The sequence below is a fragment of the Entelurus aequoreus genome, linkage group LG02 (assembly GCF_033978785.1).
Source record: "Entelurus aequoreus isolate RoL-2023_Sb linkage group LG02, RoL_Eaeq_v1.1, whole genome shotgun sequence".
NCBI lineage: Eukaryota > Metazoa > Chordata > Actinopteri > Syngnathiformes > Syngnathidae > Entelurus > Entelurus aequoreus.
The window spans coordinates 38,346,502-38,364,001 of record NC_084732.1 but is presented as its reverse complement, the minus strand read 5'-3'; the positions used below and the strand labels follow the sequence as shown (position 1 = coordinate 38,364,001).

Sequence of the window (17,500 nt, the reverse complement as noted above, 5' to 3'; positions counted from 1 at the left end):
ATAACCACCAGAGCTTCTAATCAGCAAAGGGTCAAAACGTGGGATTTACCAAAGTGAAATAAATGGGGACCTATGATGATTTGAATCGTCATTTAACACAATTTATTCGAAATGTTACCTCACCTTTGGTATAAGCCTCAACACAGCATGAGAGGTGGACCATTAAGAGTTACAAACATAGGACTTCCGTTTTTCCCACTAGAGTCCTTCAGCTGTGTTCTGGATGCATCATTAAATGCAACCTCAAGCTTTATAATGTTTATTTTACACCAGAGACAGCACAAGTGGGCAACATAAACAATAGATGCTGTAAAAGCTTGTTTCAAAGTCATTTAAAAGCTTGTTGAATTTACATGCTAGGGTAACATCTTCTGTGTGTGTGATACTGGCACTGACACTCATTGGTTTGCACAAGCCTAACTCAAAAGTTTTTGTTTTTTTTGGTGGTGTTGGTAGTACTAACACCAAATATAGCAAATAGTCCTTAATAAGACTGAAGTAGAGGAACAAAAGTCTGTTTGAGCCCGGCCGCATCTAAATGGCCTGGAAGGAAGATGGTTTCACAGTGATTAAGAAAAAGCTCCCTTCATTTGTGTGCCATCCTATTTGCTTCCAAATATATTCCTAATGAGGTTAAGGTAGATTGAGCTGTGCAATTGTCCATCTTGTTTTCACTGATGTCTCATTATACAAATATATTTTGCACTGTGGCCCAATTTTATAAATGTTTCCCTGCAGTGTGCCGCAAGCTCACGCATCACCGAAATCCATTTGCAGCTGCTACCTGACATGTTATTGGGCCTCTCCTTATATGTACCAATGGACTCTGAAGGTTGGCCAGATTGAAAGCAAGTACCCATAAATTTGCCGCTGCATTTGAACTACTCTCTTTACAGCTTGACTCTGATGCCCCACAAATTAAATGGCAAGGCCAATTCTACTAAGTTTCAGTTTCACTCCTCGTAAATTCACCAACACAAAAGGGTGCTGGGAGCCACCAAGCAACTATTAAGTGAGAATATTGTCTTGGGGTGCTGACCTAAACTTGTCAGATGTAGCCAAGTCCCACTGGATTTGAGAACCAAGCTCCCACCGTCCTTTCATTACATCCCCCACTCTCCACTGAATCTGATCATTACTAGCAGGGTTACTGAGCCCTCTCTGGACTCGCTGGCTCTGCCATGGTCGCTCCACTGAGTCAGATTAAATTGGTCAGTGGTCCCATTGTAAATGCATTGCTCTCGCACTCCCTGTATTGCAGTTTTAGCCGCACATTGAATCCCATTATACCTACAGTAGAGCCAGGTTGTGCATATCCCAGAGTATGTATTAGGTGGGTAGAAAGCCTTTTGCAAATCCACCAAAGAACACACTATAAGATGCATCACATGTTCATTGACGTAGAGCTGTAGTGCGTCATACAGGGGTACTTCAATTTATGAGTACCTCAACTTACTAGTACCTTAACTTGTGAATATTTTGAGATACAGGGCATCTCTTGGTTTTTTGTTGTGCTTTAAATTGCGATCATAATTTAAGTTACGAGCTTCTGAGCCGCTAGATGGCGTAAACACCATAATATTTGCCCCAACACATAACCCTAGTTGCTTACATTAGCTTATAGCTAGAGATCGAAATACGTTTGTATGAAAAAAAAACAACTTTTGTTTTCCAACATCAAACCTTTAACAGCGGTCCAGATTTAACAGCCTTCCAGCCATCATACTCCTGCTGCTACTGTTACCCCTTTACCCATGACACAAAGCTGTTCTGGGTGTCGCGTGCGCTTTGTTGCTCAGCTGCGCTACGATCCTGCAATGTCCTCGAAATTTACCGAAACACCTCCATAACATCACCCGAAAAGAGTCCACTTTAATCTTGCGGGAGATAGAATAAGTAGGAATATCCATTTTATTCAACATCATTACTCGCTGCTAGGGTTGTCTCGATACCAATATTTTGGTACTGGTACCGGTACCAAAATGTACAGTACATCAATACTTTGATACTTTTAAAATTAAATGGGACTACAAAAAAATTGCATTATCGGCTTCATTTTAATAGAAAATCCTATGATACATTAAACATATGTTTCTTGTTGAACTCAAGAACAATTTTAGAAGATTGGAATTAAAATTAAAAGGCATACAACATATTGATTTTTTTCTTACTGGACTTAAAGAACAATTGCAAATCTACATATCACATACATCATGCCACAATCTAGGATTAGGTCAGAATAGATTAGAAAGTTTTATTGACTTTGTATTAAATGCTTCATGATTTATGGTTGCCAATTTTGATCTGATTTAAGACAAATATAATGATTAATAATTACTAAACTCAATATACTATGGCTAAAAGTACACAGATAAGACATGTAACAAGTGAAGCATGCATTGTTAAAGATAAAACACAAATAAAATTGTGGGAATTGTCTGTTACAACATTTTGTAATTTCACTTGCATTAGTTTACGCTATGTGGGCGGTTTTGAATACACAAATGTTTGGCTAAAAGCCAACCAGCTACTGTATGTGCACATCTACGTATCTAAATGTACACAACAGGGGAGATGGTTAACTACATTTTTACCTGTCAGCTCTGAATGCTTGTTTTATAAATGTTTACCTTAGTTTGAAGCAAAGGTACAACACTGTATTGCTGCCTTTGGCGAGGCATGTTTTAAAGCACTGCTTACAGAGCGGCGCTTCCACGTTTAAAGTGACGCCTTTATCGTTAGTTTTAAAGCCAAACTACTTCCATATTGAGCTTCACGCACCCTCTATATTAACCAGTACAATCGCCGTTGTTTTGCCATTCTTCCTCTTCAAGCTGTTTCTGCTTGTAGGCGCTTTGTGTGTGCGTGTTGACCAGTGTTGGGTTAGTTACTGAAAACCAGTAACTAGTTACAGTTACTTGTTACTTCATTTCAAAAGTAACTGAGTTACTAACTCAGTTACTTACACCAAAAAGTAATGTGTTACTGTGAAAAGTAACTATTTAGTGGTTCTTTTTTTCTTCTTTTTTTTTTAAAGCTCCCATTAATGCCCTTTTAGCCTTCATTTCAGTACTGTTATTGCACTGGAGAATAATACAATCTGTTGATCAAGTTGACATGCATTTGCATCACTGAACTCTGCTAAGCAATGTGGTCTACATACAACACACAAAGACAAAGATATGTTACAAAGGCCAATTTGTTTCTGGCCAGAACAAATTGACAAAACTATTTTAAATAGCTGCAACATAACATACATAAGTAACAAACAGCATAATAACAGCACAGCTGTAAAGCAAAAAAGGCACACACTACATACACAAAGCCTAACCAGGCATTTTTTCCTCAAGGAATTCTGACACAAAATCATGTCTGAAGCCCAGAACACTCTACACATTTCCCCAGTTTTAGTTTAGAGATAAGGAAAGATTGGCCTGGCGCAATAGGATCACTCTTTATGTTTGTGAACTTTATAGTCTATACATTTAGAGTGATGTGATGATCAAACACTCTAGAAGTCTAGAATGAAGAGTATATAAGAGAATTGACAGCAACGTTCCCTCTAAGGTGCGCGCCTGTGCAATTGTGCACTGCTCAAGCGTTCTCTGCGCACGGCAAATCTATGCCACGCACACAATCAAATAAAAAAATAAGTGCATAACAATTTTCGACACGACACGGACATGACAGAGAAAACAGTTTTCGTCATCCTTATTCAAATATTGTAACGTCTGTCGAGACGCTTTGAGGACATGAATTCCATCCATCACTTTACTGAGCAAAACTCTTTATTGTCGGCCATAAACACATCACCAAAACATTAGTAAAAAATATTATATCTAGCAAAAGCGGTCATTTTCTGCAGTACAAACCAGACCAAAACCAACGTTGTTATATCAACAGCAGCCGCTCGCTCTTTCTCACTTGCGCCAACACATGCACATATGGCACTTAGCCAGTGATGCGTTTACAGCCACACAAAAAGTCGGACAACTCCAACACCACACATAAAGTGTAATTCCAGATCGTTACTCTATGATTTACCAATCAAATGTGTGCTTATTGTAGTGTCATTTATTAGGAATCTTAATTTATAAATATGTATCATTAAATGCTGTTAGTATATTAAATAAATACTAATAAAAATATATTTTTTACAAACAGGAAGTTGCAGGAATGTACAAATGATCCCCTGCTTACATCTCATTGTGCAACATGTGAATGTTTTAATGGGAACTAAATGCAATGTCTGAAAGGGGTACAAATTATTTCCAAAGCAGAACCTCCACCCAGACAAACAATACAAGTACACAGTTCATGAAAAACAACATTTGTTGTTATTGTCATTGTAAGTGGGCCTAAACACTTATATTAGAAATGGAAATGACTGCTGTCATTTGATTACAATAATAAGAGAATGTTGTCTGTCTATCTGTGTTGGCCCTGCAATGGGTGGGGACTTGTCCAGGGTGTACCCCGCCTTCCGCCCGAATGCAGCTGAGATAGGCTCCAGCGACCCCGAAAGGGACAAGCGGTAGAAAATGGATGGATGGATGGAGATTGAACAGGTTTGGGACAGGTGTGCTGCTGGTGTAGCCACAGTGTGCACGTCTGATGTTGCTCACATGGGCTCCACTGAATGCTCAGGGAGTTTTTGCGTTTGCTCACACATGAAAAATTAGAGGGAACATTGATTGACAGAGTGTGTACCTTCAGTGCTAAATGATGAGCAGAGGCAGAGTTAATCCTTAAGTGGTGGTGGTGGAGGTGAAGTGGCATTGGAGTCGCTGTCTCTCTTTACTAGCTTCGTCGAAGCATGTTGCTTATGTAGCTTGTTTCAGCAGATTTGAATTGCTGTTTTGGGCAGTAGATGGGATCTTTGATCCAAAGCACAATTTACATTTAACTAAAATTTTCTTTGTGCTCAACAAAACACAAGTAGTGAAAATATCTCTATGTTAACAAACTTGACTTCTGGCTCTGCCATGATCAGACCCCCCCCCCCCCCCCCTCCTCCCTCCCCACACTCACACCCACACCCAGACACACAAAGCGCACGTCTCCCTTCTCCGGCTTGTGACACAAGAAGAATCAGAACGATGACACTGCAGCGCTCCAATAAAACACACTTTATACTACATGAAAAGTAACGTAAAATAACACAGTAACGCGTCATGTAGTAACGGTAACTGAGTTACTGAATATAAAAAATAACACGCTAGATTACTAGTTACCGCCGAAACTAACGGCGTTACAGTAATGCGTTACTTTGTAACGCGTTAGTCCCAACACTGGTGTTGACACACTTAACATGCACCTTGGCTCAGCAACCTCACTGCCGCACGGCAGCATGCGGATGAAGAAAAAAGTTTGGGTATTTTTCCAAGGCAGTTTTTTTCTTTTCTTTAGTATTGTGGTACTTTATGAGTACCTGTGTACCACACAACCCTACTCGCTGCTATCTCAGCCCTATGTTGATCAGCCTTCCCTCTTCAGTAATATACTAATATGACGGGTAGACGCCAATCAGAATGGAATGAGAAGGATTTCAAAGTCTTCTTTAGTCTGCGGAAGAAGGAATCAGATTCATTGGCCAAATATGTTTAATATAGAAATAATTTTACTTTGTAGACTGTGCTCTCTTTTGTATTGTTTTTCAAACAATATAATCTAAAAGTGTTTTTTTCTCTTTAAAAGGCAAGTCACATGTCATAACTGTTCTGTTTTGGGAGGGCCAAGCATGGATGACATTTATTCTCATTCATTTCAAAGATAGGAGTATTCCAAGTTACGAGCTTGGTCGTGGAACGCTAACTAAGCTATGTGCTTGTAGGTTGAGGTACCAACGTACTGAGAAATTTGCAAAGCTATATTATGCTATTTGCTGCATGACAAAGGAAAACATTACAAATTCCTTTAAATATACAGTGTGTCATAAAAAGTGAGCATTCCCATTTCAGCAACCATTTTATTTTATCTTTTCAATGATTACTCTTAAAATCACCATTGGAAATGACATAGAGTAATCAGTGTGAGTGTGAATGTTGTCTGTCTATCTGTGTTAGGCCTGCGATGAGGTGGCGACTTGTCCAGGGTGTACCCCAACTACCGCCCGAATGCAGCTGAGATAGGCTCCAGCAACCCCCCGCGACCCCAAAAGGGACAAGCAGTAGAAAATGGATGGATGGAGTGTACAGTTCAAAGAGCAGTGGAGCTTTACTGTGATCTGAAAGTCAACACAACTAAAAACTGTCATTCAGCCCCAGAGGACTATGTTCCGCTCCACAGTACATGTTTCCATTAACGAACTGCAGCTCCCTTGTGCCATACCATGGTGCTTGAATTATCTTGGTGCTCATTTGTGTTGCCAGCTATTTAGACAATAATTACAGTGTGTCGAGTCATTTTCAGTGGGTAGCAAATGTATATAGCCATACAGGCTGTACACTCTAAGCTTATTCAAGTTTCATTTGTATAAGATTAGTGGAATAAAACTACTTACTGAAGTTAAACCTTAGCTACCATTTTAATTATTTTACAAAAGTAGTATTCTGGGTACAGGCTTGTGTTGTATCTCATTGGAATGTGCATGTGTACCTAATGAAGTGGTCAGTGAGTGTGTTTGCAGAATGATAAAAAACACGAAGTATGTGACATGGAAGCAAATATAGACTTGACATCTTATTGATGTTGAAAGAGAAGACACAGCTGAAGTACCTTGTAGATTTTACCAGTCAGTGATGCAACCAGTCCAAGGAATTAAGGGCAGCTTTGAATAGGAGTGTATAATATTTGATTTGTGTATTCCAGCGTGTTCATACTTACCAGACAGCAATATAATCAGTGACAGGCTCTGTTTGCAACAAGGTGAAGTTGATGTAAACTCCATGTCCGTGGGGAACTGTGATGAGCCAGGTACAGTCTTGGGAATTAGGGTATTCATTGGGGTACTGGGGCGAATAAATGGTCCCATTTTCAGCGGTGACATTGTAGCCACAAGGAGCTGTAAAGGCAAAAATTGTATACATTAAAAAAATCAGAAAAATCTAATTAGAATATAAATAGGTATTTGCTCCCAATGTAAAATTAGTCTTAGACTTGAGCTCTTGCTGGCAGGTGTTTCAGTAAAACACTGCATTTAGAAGTAAACATTAATTGAGAGTACAGTTGTCATGCATGATACCTGTGAATTTCCAGAATTTTTAAATACTTTTTCGACACTGCAATAAAAAAAGGAAGATCTAACCCATGTACATTTAAATTCACTACTTTATGTTAAACTGTTTCCATCATGTAATTTGTAGTAAAATAGGCTAATAAAAAGGCTAAACATGTATTTAAAGACAAATATCTGTGTATTTATTTTGTATTAGTATAAACATTTCAGCTTCATTTCATTATATTTTGCCTATTTGTATTTTCATTTTTGCATTTTTTTCTTATTTTATTTCTGCAAAGACTACACGTTGACCACCATTGGTTTACTTATTTTACCAGGAAGTCAATGTCTTGCAAATTCTAAGCAGGCTTCCCACGGCTGTTGTATACACACTTTCTGGGCTTGTGGAGGCAGATTTCCATTCTGGCTTGCGCTGCAAATACGTCACCTTTCATGAACGCTTGTCTTTGATTTCCAAATAAATACATGACGCAAAACAAACTTCTTTTTCATGTGCAGAGTACATTGCTAATGCCACCACAGATCTCTTCTGCTACATATTTTATTCTCTGGCAAAGCAGGTGTGTATGAGGTGTGTTGTGACGCAGCGTTACGATGCATATGTGTATGAGCAAGGGTGAAACGCAACTGCCAAATCCACATTTTGGCCTGACTCGAATAGTAATATGTATTAAACACTGGCTATTTTTGTTTTCTTTTTCTTCTTCAATCTTCACATGCCAATAATTGACAAGGCTTGCCAAGGAAAAGTGTTGTTCAGTATTCAGGACTTACAATACTGGAAAAAGCAGGTTTTGATGCATTTTTTCAGCTTAGCAATATTCTTGACGACCTTAATTCAGAGCATACAGAGAGAGATGCTCCCATCCCATCAGGAAAAATAACAAACTATTTTGATCGTTTTATAACCAGCCCCATAGTCATTCATAGGAATTTAATAAAAGACCCATTTTCTACCCTTAAGCAAAAATAATTTGAATTAATCATATTGGTCGTTCTTACCTTCACAGCGTGGAAATGGGTGATTCCACTTCCGGTTTGTTCCATGCAGACATGTCAAGACTGGGTGTCCAATCAAAACATACCCAGGGTAACACTGGAACGTTATTGACTGTCCAGCGCTGTAGTCAGTATTGATGATGTCACCATTGGTGAAAGGAGATGGATCTTGGCAGTTCTGAAGTTGATAAGCTAAGGACAGACGTGCATACATGTAATTTTTAACAGCGTCACACACAATGGGATTTGTTGTTGGCTCCAACAATGAGATGGATCAATTGAAGAGTAAACACATGGGCTCCTATCATCACTAGTCCATTCTGAGCACACAATAATTAAAAATAACAACAGACATTTTAGAACCAGACAGCAGTCTGTGGATTTTGGATGTGGTATTTAAAGCGACTGTATACGGGGTTAAAATGTTTACTGGAAGACTTGTGCTGCCAGTATTTGCTCAAGTGACACAGTCCAGATGGGAGACACTTCAAAAGATACTTCAGAATGGCAGGACTTAGTTCATGTGGACCGTTTAGCCCTATGTAAAGACATAAACATTCTTTTTTTAATACCTTCACTGTGGAAATCAACAATTAATACAATTGAAGCAGTGGCAAAATTACAATATAGTTAATCAACATGTATGTTTATTTTAGTAAGGATCTAAGTCCCATGAACAACATTTGTGATATTTATCCATATAAACGTGCACCAAAAAAGCAAGGTCGATTGGAGCCATTACTAGTGATGTAAAATTCCAGTGTGTTGTTACAGTACGTTTAGATGCAATTACTTTAAATGCTCACCCCCTACTGGGGATGTAAATGTCGCCACTCGAGCCTACAAAACCAGGGACAGAATTGTTTGATTGTGGATGAATCACAGTCGAATAGGTTTCCTTGTGTATTAAAGGAGTCAAATAATGTAAGGGGATTTAAAAACAAACTTAAAGAGAAATTACACTCAAGTCTTTTTTTATTTCTCTTGTAATCTGTATTTCAAATATGTACTGTTTAAATTAATGCACTGTGGTTCTGATTTTTATGTATAGCCTTTTTAGACAGTGCACTTATCCTTTATTCTTTAGTTTATTTTATCCATCCATCCATCCATCTTCTTCCGCTTATCCGAGGTCGGGTCGCGGGGGCAGCAGCCTAAGCAGGGAAGCCCAGATTTTCCTCTCCCCAGCCACTTCGTCCAGCTCCTCCCGGGGGATCCCGAGGCGTTCCCAGGCCAGCCGGGAGACATAGTCTTCCCAACGTGTCCTGGGTCTTCCCCGTGGCCTCCTACCGGTTGGACGTGCCCTAAACACCTCCCGAGGGAGGCGTTCGGGTGGCATCCTGACCAGATGCCCGAACCACCTCATCTGGCTCCTCTCGATGTGGAGGAGCAGTGGCTTTACTTTGAGCTCCCCCCGGATGGCAGAGCTTCTCACCCTATCTCTAAGGGAGAGCCCTGCCACCCGGCGGAGGAAACTCATTTCGGCCGCCTGTACCCGTGATCTTGTCCTTTCGGTCATGACCCAAAGCTCATGACCATAGGTGAGGATGGGAACGTAGATCGACCGGTAAATTGAGAGCTTTGCCTTCCGGCTCAGCTCCTTCTTCACCACAACGGACCGATACAGCGTCCGCATTACTGAAGACGCCGCACCGATCCGCCTGTCGATCTCACGATCTACTTTTCCCTCACTCGTGAACAAAACTCCTAGGTACTTGAACTCCTCCACTCGGGGCAAGGTCTACTCCCCAACCCGGAGATGGCACTCCACCCTTTTCCGGGAAAGAACCATGGACTCGGACTTGGAGGTGCTGATTCTCATCCCAGTCGCTTCGCACTCGGCTGCAAACCGATCCAGTGAGAGCTGAAGATCCTGGCCAGATGAAGCCATCAGGACCACATCATCTGCAAAAAGCAGAGACCTAATCCTGCAGCCACCAAACCAGATCCCCTCAACGCCTTGACTGCGCCTAGAAATTCTGTCCATAAAAGTTATGAACAGAATCGGTGACAAAGGGCAGCCTTGGCGGAGTCCAACCCTCACTGGAAACGTGCCCGACTTACTGCCGGCAATGCGGACCAAGCTCTGACACTGATCGTACAGGGAGCGGACAGCCACAATCAGACAGTCCGATACCCCATACTCTCTGAGCACTCCCCACAGGACCTCCCGAGGGACACGGTCGAATGCCTTCTCCAAGTCCACAAAGCACATGTAGACTGGTTGGGCAAACTCCCATGCACCCTCAAGGACCCTGCCGAGAGTATAGAGCTGGTCCACAGTTCCACGACCAGAACGAAAACCACACTGTTCCTCCTGAATCCGAGGTTCGAATATCCGGCGTAGCCTCCTCTCCAGTACACCCGAATAGACTTTACCGGGAAGGCTGAGGAGTGGGATCCCACGATAGTTGGAACACACCCTTCGGTTCCCCTTCTTAAAGAGAGGAACCACCACCCCGGTCTGCCAATCCAGAGGTACCGCCCCCGATGTCCACGCGATGCTGCAGAGTCTTGTCAACCAAGACAGCCCCACAGCATCCAGAGCCTTAAGGAACTCCGGGCGGATCTCATCCACCCCCACCGAGAAGCTTTTTAACTACCTCAGCAACCTCAGCCTCAGAAATAGGAGAGCCCACCACAGATTCCCCAGGCACTGCTTCCTCATAGGAAGACGTGTCGGTGGGATTGAGGAGGTCTTCGAAGTATTCCCTCCACCGATCCACAACATCCGCAGTCGAGGTCAGCAGAACACCATCCGCACCATACACGGTGTTGACAGTGCACTGCTTCCCCTTCCTGAGGCGGCGGATGGTGGTCCAGAATCGCTTCGAAGCCGTCCGGAAGTCGTTTTCCATGGCCTCGCCGAACTCCTCCCATGTCCGAGTTTTTGCCTCCGCGACCGCTGAAGCCGCACACCGCTTGGCCTGTCGGTACCCGTCTGCTGCCTCCGGAGTCCCATGAGCCAAAAGAACCCGATAGGACTCCTTCTTCAGCTTGACGGCATCCCTTACCGCCGGTGTCCACCAACGGGTTCTAGAATTACCGCCACGACAGGCAGTCGTGGCGGTTTATTTTATATTTATTTTATATTTTATATTTATTTTATATTTATTTATATATTTATTTTATATGTAATGTTAAGTTTTTGTTTCAATGTTGTTACTGTGTTGTGTGATAAACCCCAGGAAAAGAATGGCAACTGTGTTGAAAGTAATGTAGATCATTTTTAAACAAATAAACAGATAAGCCTAAAATGGAGTGCACTACTAGACTGCAAACAGCAATGACACTGTTTTTCCACTAATGTGCACCTTTGACATAACAGTCACGTTGAGAAGTTTTCATTTTGCAAATTGTTCTTGTGATTAAAGATAACTAAATAAAAAACACACTCAAATACATTCCTTAATCTTTTCTCAAATGAATGCAGAGCAGTGGTTCTCAAATCTTTTACACTATGTACAGCCTCAGAAAACGCTTGGCACTCCAAGTACCACCATAATGACCAACATTAAAATACTGTAGCGTAGTAGGCCTAATTATTATTTAAAAACAAGGCAGAGGTTTTATTTAGAAAAGTATATTTAATATTGTGGCCACTGTAACATTAACACAGTAACACTGTGTTTAATTGTTTTTATTTATTCTTTGGCATACCACTAGATCAGAAGTCTGCAACCTTATGTATCAAAAGAAAAATAGTGTAAAGCCCCACAACGTAACACAGCTTATAAACTTTGAAAAGTATTCATCTTTATGTATTTTACAGGAAAAAACAATCTCTCCATGTAAAATTAAACTTGTTTTCCTTTGTTCTGATCTTTTTTGGCAAGTATTCATGGTAAGCTTAACCAAGGGGTTGCACATTCGAGAAGCTGAACTGAACACACTGGCTTCCAGTCCCTCAGACCTCAACCTGCGTACATTCACCGCCTCACGGACAGTCGGAATTATACAACTCTGTTCAAAAATGCAAACTTTTCTCACTCCGGGGTAAAACAAATCTGAGGGAGCCACAACAAGGAGACAGAAGAGCAAAGCGGCTCCAGAGACTGGAGCTGCAGACTCTTGCACTAGATGGAGCACCGCAGTTTGAGAATCACTGGCTTACTGTATTGTTATGAAATGTATCATTATTCCCCCTGAATTGATCAAAGTAATTGTTGCAAATTGCCATCACTATGTGGGATGCTAACATTAAATAAATATGACATCCCAATGTCAAGTAGAGATGTGCACTCTCTGTGTGGACCATGGGACTGAGCATTGACATGAATTAGAGTGACAGAACTTGACGGTTTCAATTTAAGAGGAAAAGGGACCGTTATCTTGTGCATGTAAAAGTAGCTGAGCTTATGTGTACCTCAGCCAGCCAGGCTATAGTAATGCTGGCATGCAGGACCAAAGTGCAATATTTTGTGTCTCTGATGAGAAGCTTGTGTGGCTAAGAGTAAAGTCAACTCCTCATGGGGAGCTTTGCTAACAATCCATCCCTTTTAATGATGAGAGTAAAGCCATATTGTATGAAAAAAAAAACACTTCTAACACTGATCAAAGCTTCACATCTTGCATCATACTCTTCATTTTTTGGAGTTGGCTATTGCATTTGGATCACAATCTATCTGCACAATTTAATGAAATCATTTAGGTGATATTTAACCCAAATCCAGTGAAACTAAACAGATGGTTCATTGTTCAGAAGCCATTAAAAAAACATGCTTTATGTTGATCTGATGTGTGATCAGAGTATGACTCACCTTGATAGGTGAGCTTGAACCCTAGCCTGTTCTCTGAATGGTCACTGTAAAAGTGAATGATCGTCTGGTGGGTGGTACTTAGTAAAGGGGGCGGGAGCTGCGCCCCAGTGAACTGTCCAATAAGAGCTGAGCTGTGCTGTGGTCCCGCCCGCACTTCCAGAAAGTCATGGTTGTCTTCAGAGGAAAAGTTTTGGAACTGGATATGAGCTCCTGGAATATAAAACAAAGTAGAATAAAGCAAAAAATAAAAAGCTAGTTTTACAGTGAATACTAAGATTATTTGCCAAATTCAATCCAACTGTATGCTATTATTATATACTATAACTATCCTTACAAAATATAACAATTTAATGCATGAAAAGTAGGGATGTCCCGATCAAAATGTTTGACCTCCAATCCCGATGACCTTTTTGGCATCAGATTCAATCCAATTTTAAGAAATTGTAATAACAAACAAAGGAAAGTGAGCAATATCAATCTAATGACGTTCTTAAACAAATGCTTTCCTAGGCATCGATAGTATAGACATCTAGATCAATCACCCCTACTTTGCATTATAGCTTTAGCGGTTAGCTTCTTCTGTTGTCCTGCTTTGTGTGTCTATGTGTAGCATACTTAGCCATTCCTTTTCCTCTAGTTATCCAGTGATAATAATACTTGGAAACATATTAGTTTTTTTTCCGTCATACTGGTAGGGATTAACATGTAGGCTTAGTATCAGTGTATATTTTTTGAATGAGTCTTTCACGTGGGTACAATCTTTAGCCATGCAAACACTGGGACACAGCAGTGGTCGGAATCCTCGTCACATGATCGAGATCGGGACATCTCTAATAAATAGTATAATGTGGTGACTGCAAAAAATTTAATTATGTTGTAGTCCAAGAAGAAGGAGAGTTCTTGCACACATATTCCCGGCACACAATGAGATGTCATCACTGTCAAATTTAAAACATCACACATCACACACTTGCCTCTAATTAAACACGCGGTAAGGCTTTTAATAAACCTTGTCCAGCAACAATTTGCGCTATAATAAAAGTACGGCAACAGATGTATTGACAGTGTCACGTCCTCCCAGGGAATTCTTCTCCAGCCTGAGATACTTGCCATATCCAGTTGGCAAGATGATTTGCCAGGTGCAGTCCAAGTTGCCTGGGTAGTTGCCAGGGAAACCGGGACTCAGGATGACCCCAGTGACCTCAGACAACACCTTGCCACAACGAGCTGACAACATGAGAGAAAGTAAAGGCAGCGTTAAAACACATGCCAACAAAAGAAAATATTGAGTTTTGCATACTGGAATACTTGCACTGTGGCAAAGTAGCAACAATTGGTCAATAAAAAAGACCCTGAAGGCTCCATTATGCTAGATTGTCATGGCGCTAGGGTAAGTGACAGTGGCTTGCTCCTCCACTTACAAACCCTCCCGCGGACTTTGACATCAATCCATCCATCCATCCATTTTCTACCGCGTATTCCCTTCAGAGTTGTACTTCCCAAAAATTCTAACATCGCAAAGCTGTGATAGGTCAACTTTTGCTGAGTATGATCGCTGAGCACAGGAACCCCAACATTATGCTTGAAATACAAAAATTATTGGATGACAGAAAGCAACAGTGATTGAACTTGTATTGTGTACTTAATATCTTAGTGCACTCTGAAAATTAGTGTGTTGTTTGCTGTAATGTTTTATTTCTGATTTGGAGAAAATGTTTGCACATCAATATAAAGAAATAGTTCTTAAACAATTTTTTTAATTGACAATAACATGCTTTCTGTTGTCCCACCGTTTAAAGAACCCAATAGCATTTCAAATTTGGCAAGTATTCAGCTACGACTCGTGCAGAGGTTGCATAGCTCACCTTCACAAACATATTCTCTTCTATTTTTTGAGCAACATGTACATTAAAAGTAAACTGTTGTTTCTGATCGATTAATTCCAGCGCCAACAACAATCTAAATACTGCTGTCGTTTATTACAACACTCGTAAGTAAATATCATGGACAGCTGCGGTTGCCCTTAGCGTTTTGGATAAGACTTGCAAGTGAAACAAGAGCATAACGAGATCATGACAATGTAAGAAGGCCGTGCGTAGTGCGGACACGTTTTTGGAATTTTGCCAATCAGTCACAATTCCTATGTGAGACAAGAACACATCTGTCTTTCTCTTTTTTATGGAATCTAACTCATAAATATATGCCAGCAAGAGGTGGCCAACAATGTAGCTATTAAAGAGTCATCTATTGCGCCCATAAAGCTCCCTAAAAAACACCTCAAAAACCATCAACAATTCCCCTCGAAAGGGCAAATATCAAATATCAGACGTTATCAGTTGACCACAGCTGTTCAAAGTCGGGACACGGGGTGCAACACTAATCTGTGCATCAGTTGGGGACGTCTCTGCGCTGCTGACTTGTCTCCATTCAAGATGATCCCCTGCTGGCCCCACTATGGACTGGACTTTCACACTATTAACTAGATCCATTCAACATCCATTGCAAAGGTCGCCCAGGGTGGTCCCCACATCTGCGGTCCCCTCCAAGGTTTCTCATTGTATCCCATTGGGTTGAGTTTTTTCTTGCCCTGATGTGGGATCTGAGCCAAGGATGTCGTTGTGGCTTGTGCAGCCCTTTGAGACACTTGTGATTAAGGGCTACATCAATAAACTTTGATTGATTGATTGATTGATTGATTGATTGATTGATTGATTGATTGAAAAGGAATTAACTACTGCAGTTATTGACATTTTGAGCTGGTAAAGATTTGGTAAAGATTATAAATCATATTTCTCACTTATATAGTAGAAGGTTGTGGTCATAAACAGAGAAGTTGGTCAACTTTGACATTAAACTTAGATCCAAAGACATGGTTAGGAAGACGCAACAAGCTGCTCGTTTGTGCCCCATTTTTAACCGAATGCAGCTGAGATAGGCTCCAGTGACCCCAAAAGGAACAAGCGGTAGAACATAGATGGATGGATGGGTGTGAGAATTATGATACATTCTAAACAGGGAACACAAGTCTTGTGTTAAAAAATATAAACATCCCATCAGCTGGTATCCCAGTGGGCGCAGACATTGTACAGTAAGTGATTGTTTTATTATGTTTGTAGTTTGTATTTCTTGTTTAGCAGCACGTAAGGCTTAGTGTTTCACTAAAGCTGAATCTGCTTAGCATTCTGCTTGTAAAAATATATAGTTGATCCTCCTTTTATTCAGGCTAAAAAAATAATGCGGTTCTAAATCATCATTTGTCCCAAAGTCGTTGTCGTTGGCTCTCATGAAGTCTGCCATGATTAGTAGTCGATGTTATCGTTGATGGAAATAGCGAACGTTGCAATGCGCTCTGTGAAATCAATGCAGCATCAAAACTTTCCAGCAATGCAGGACATGACCAAATTACGTAAATACTACATGTTATTATGAATGTGCCCGTCGCAACATTACATATATACTTACAGGAAGTATAAAAAAAGGTTGTTGGACATTTTTCAGATGTTTTTGAGAAGGCGTTTTAAGCAGAATAGCTCAAATCCCAATTACCTGCATTGTTAGCCACCTTTTGCTAGTGTTTTTTTACGATTTAGAATGCACAAAAAAGAAAAAGACATATCTGTAGTTGGCCAGGTCACAAATAACATGTTTTGTATTTTGTTCAGATCACAAGTGAGCCGGAGCCTATCTTAGCTGATTTAAGGCAAGACCCGGGATTCAACCTGACCAACCAATAACTGCATATAGAGACAAATAACTATTCACACTCACAGATGGGCAATTTTCCAATTAACGTAACATGGATGTTCTTGGGATGTACTATAGAAGGAAACACTCAACCCACACAAGCACAGGGAGATCAAAGTAACTACACATTGAGTTCTTATAGTACGTCACTGTGCACAATACAGTGCAGAATCACCCAAATCAAATATTGACTATGCTCATTGCTTGCATTTTTCATTGACTGGAGGTTGATGCTCTTTACAAATATAGTGTTCGCTCAAACCTATGCTATGCATTATTGAACCACCGTATCATTCATAAGACTGGCCAACAGAAGATTGTGTGTGTGCTACCTATACAGAGAGGAGGCGGGTAGTTCCATCGACGCACAGTCCCAGGCATGCAGGAAATATGAGAGTGACCCTAGCAAAGTGTGTAAAGAAAACAGACATGGATTTTATGATATGGATAATGTGTGCGTATCAAAAAGTCATGTTGTGTTAGGTGGTATCAGTGTATGTCTTACCTGTAGGTCATACCCAGGCTCACAGGTGAAGGCCACTACCTCATTGACCATGTACCTGTCTCCTGTTTTAATGCCGTTAGCTGGGATCATCGGCTCTGGACAGGTAGTCAAACCTACCGCTGCAAAAAAGGTGAAACAATGACTTCAGTGGTGCACATTCTCTTGATAACAACGGCATTATAAAAATGAAATGAGAATATTTTTTATTCAAAACAGAAATAGCTTAGTTTTTCATCAGAAAGCTATTGATTTAAGAATATGTTTATTATTGCGGTCTTAATGTGGGTGGTGTGCAGCTGGTAGTGTCTATTC

The 17,500-nt window shown here is 40.7% G+C and overlaps 1 protein-coding gene across 1 annotated transcript in view; it reads right to left on the bottom strand.

Annotated features, from left to right (window-relative positions):
* LOC133633672 (CUB and sushi domain-containing protein 1-like) overlaps positions 1-17,500 on the bottom strand; it is a 1,183,208-nt gene that overhangs the window by 126,881 nt on the left and 1,038,827 nt on the right. Inside the window, exons 40-45 of the mRNA XM_062026293.1 lie at positions 17,189-17,307; positions 17,016-17,085; positions 14,050-14,166; positions 12,940-13,149; positions 8,183-8,371; positions 6,826-7,003 (exon numbers count right to left, since the gene is read on the bottom strand). Of these exons, the coding sequence (XP_061882277.1) occupies positions 6,826-7,003; positions 8,183-8,371; positions 12,940-13,149; positions 14,050-14,166; positions 17,016-17,085; positions 17,189-17,307 (883 nt within the window). The remainder of the gene's footprint in view (positions 1-6,825; positions 7,004-8,182; positions 8,372-12,939; positions 13,150-14,049; positions 14,167-17,015; positions 17,086-17,188; positions 17,308-17,500) is intronic.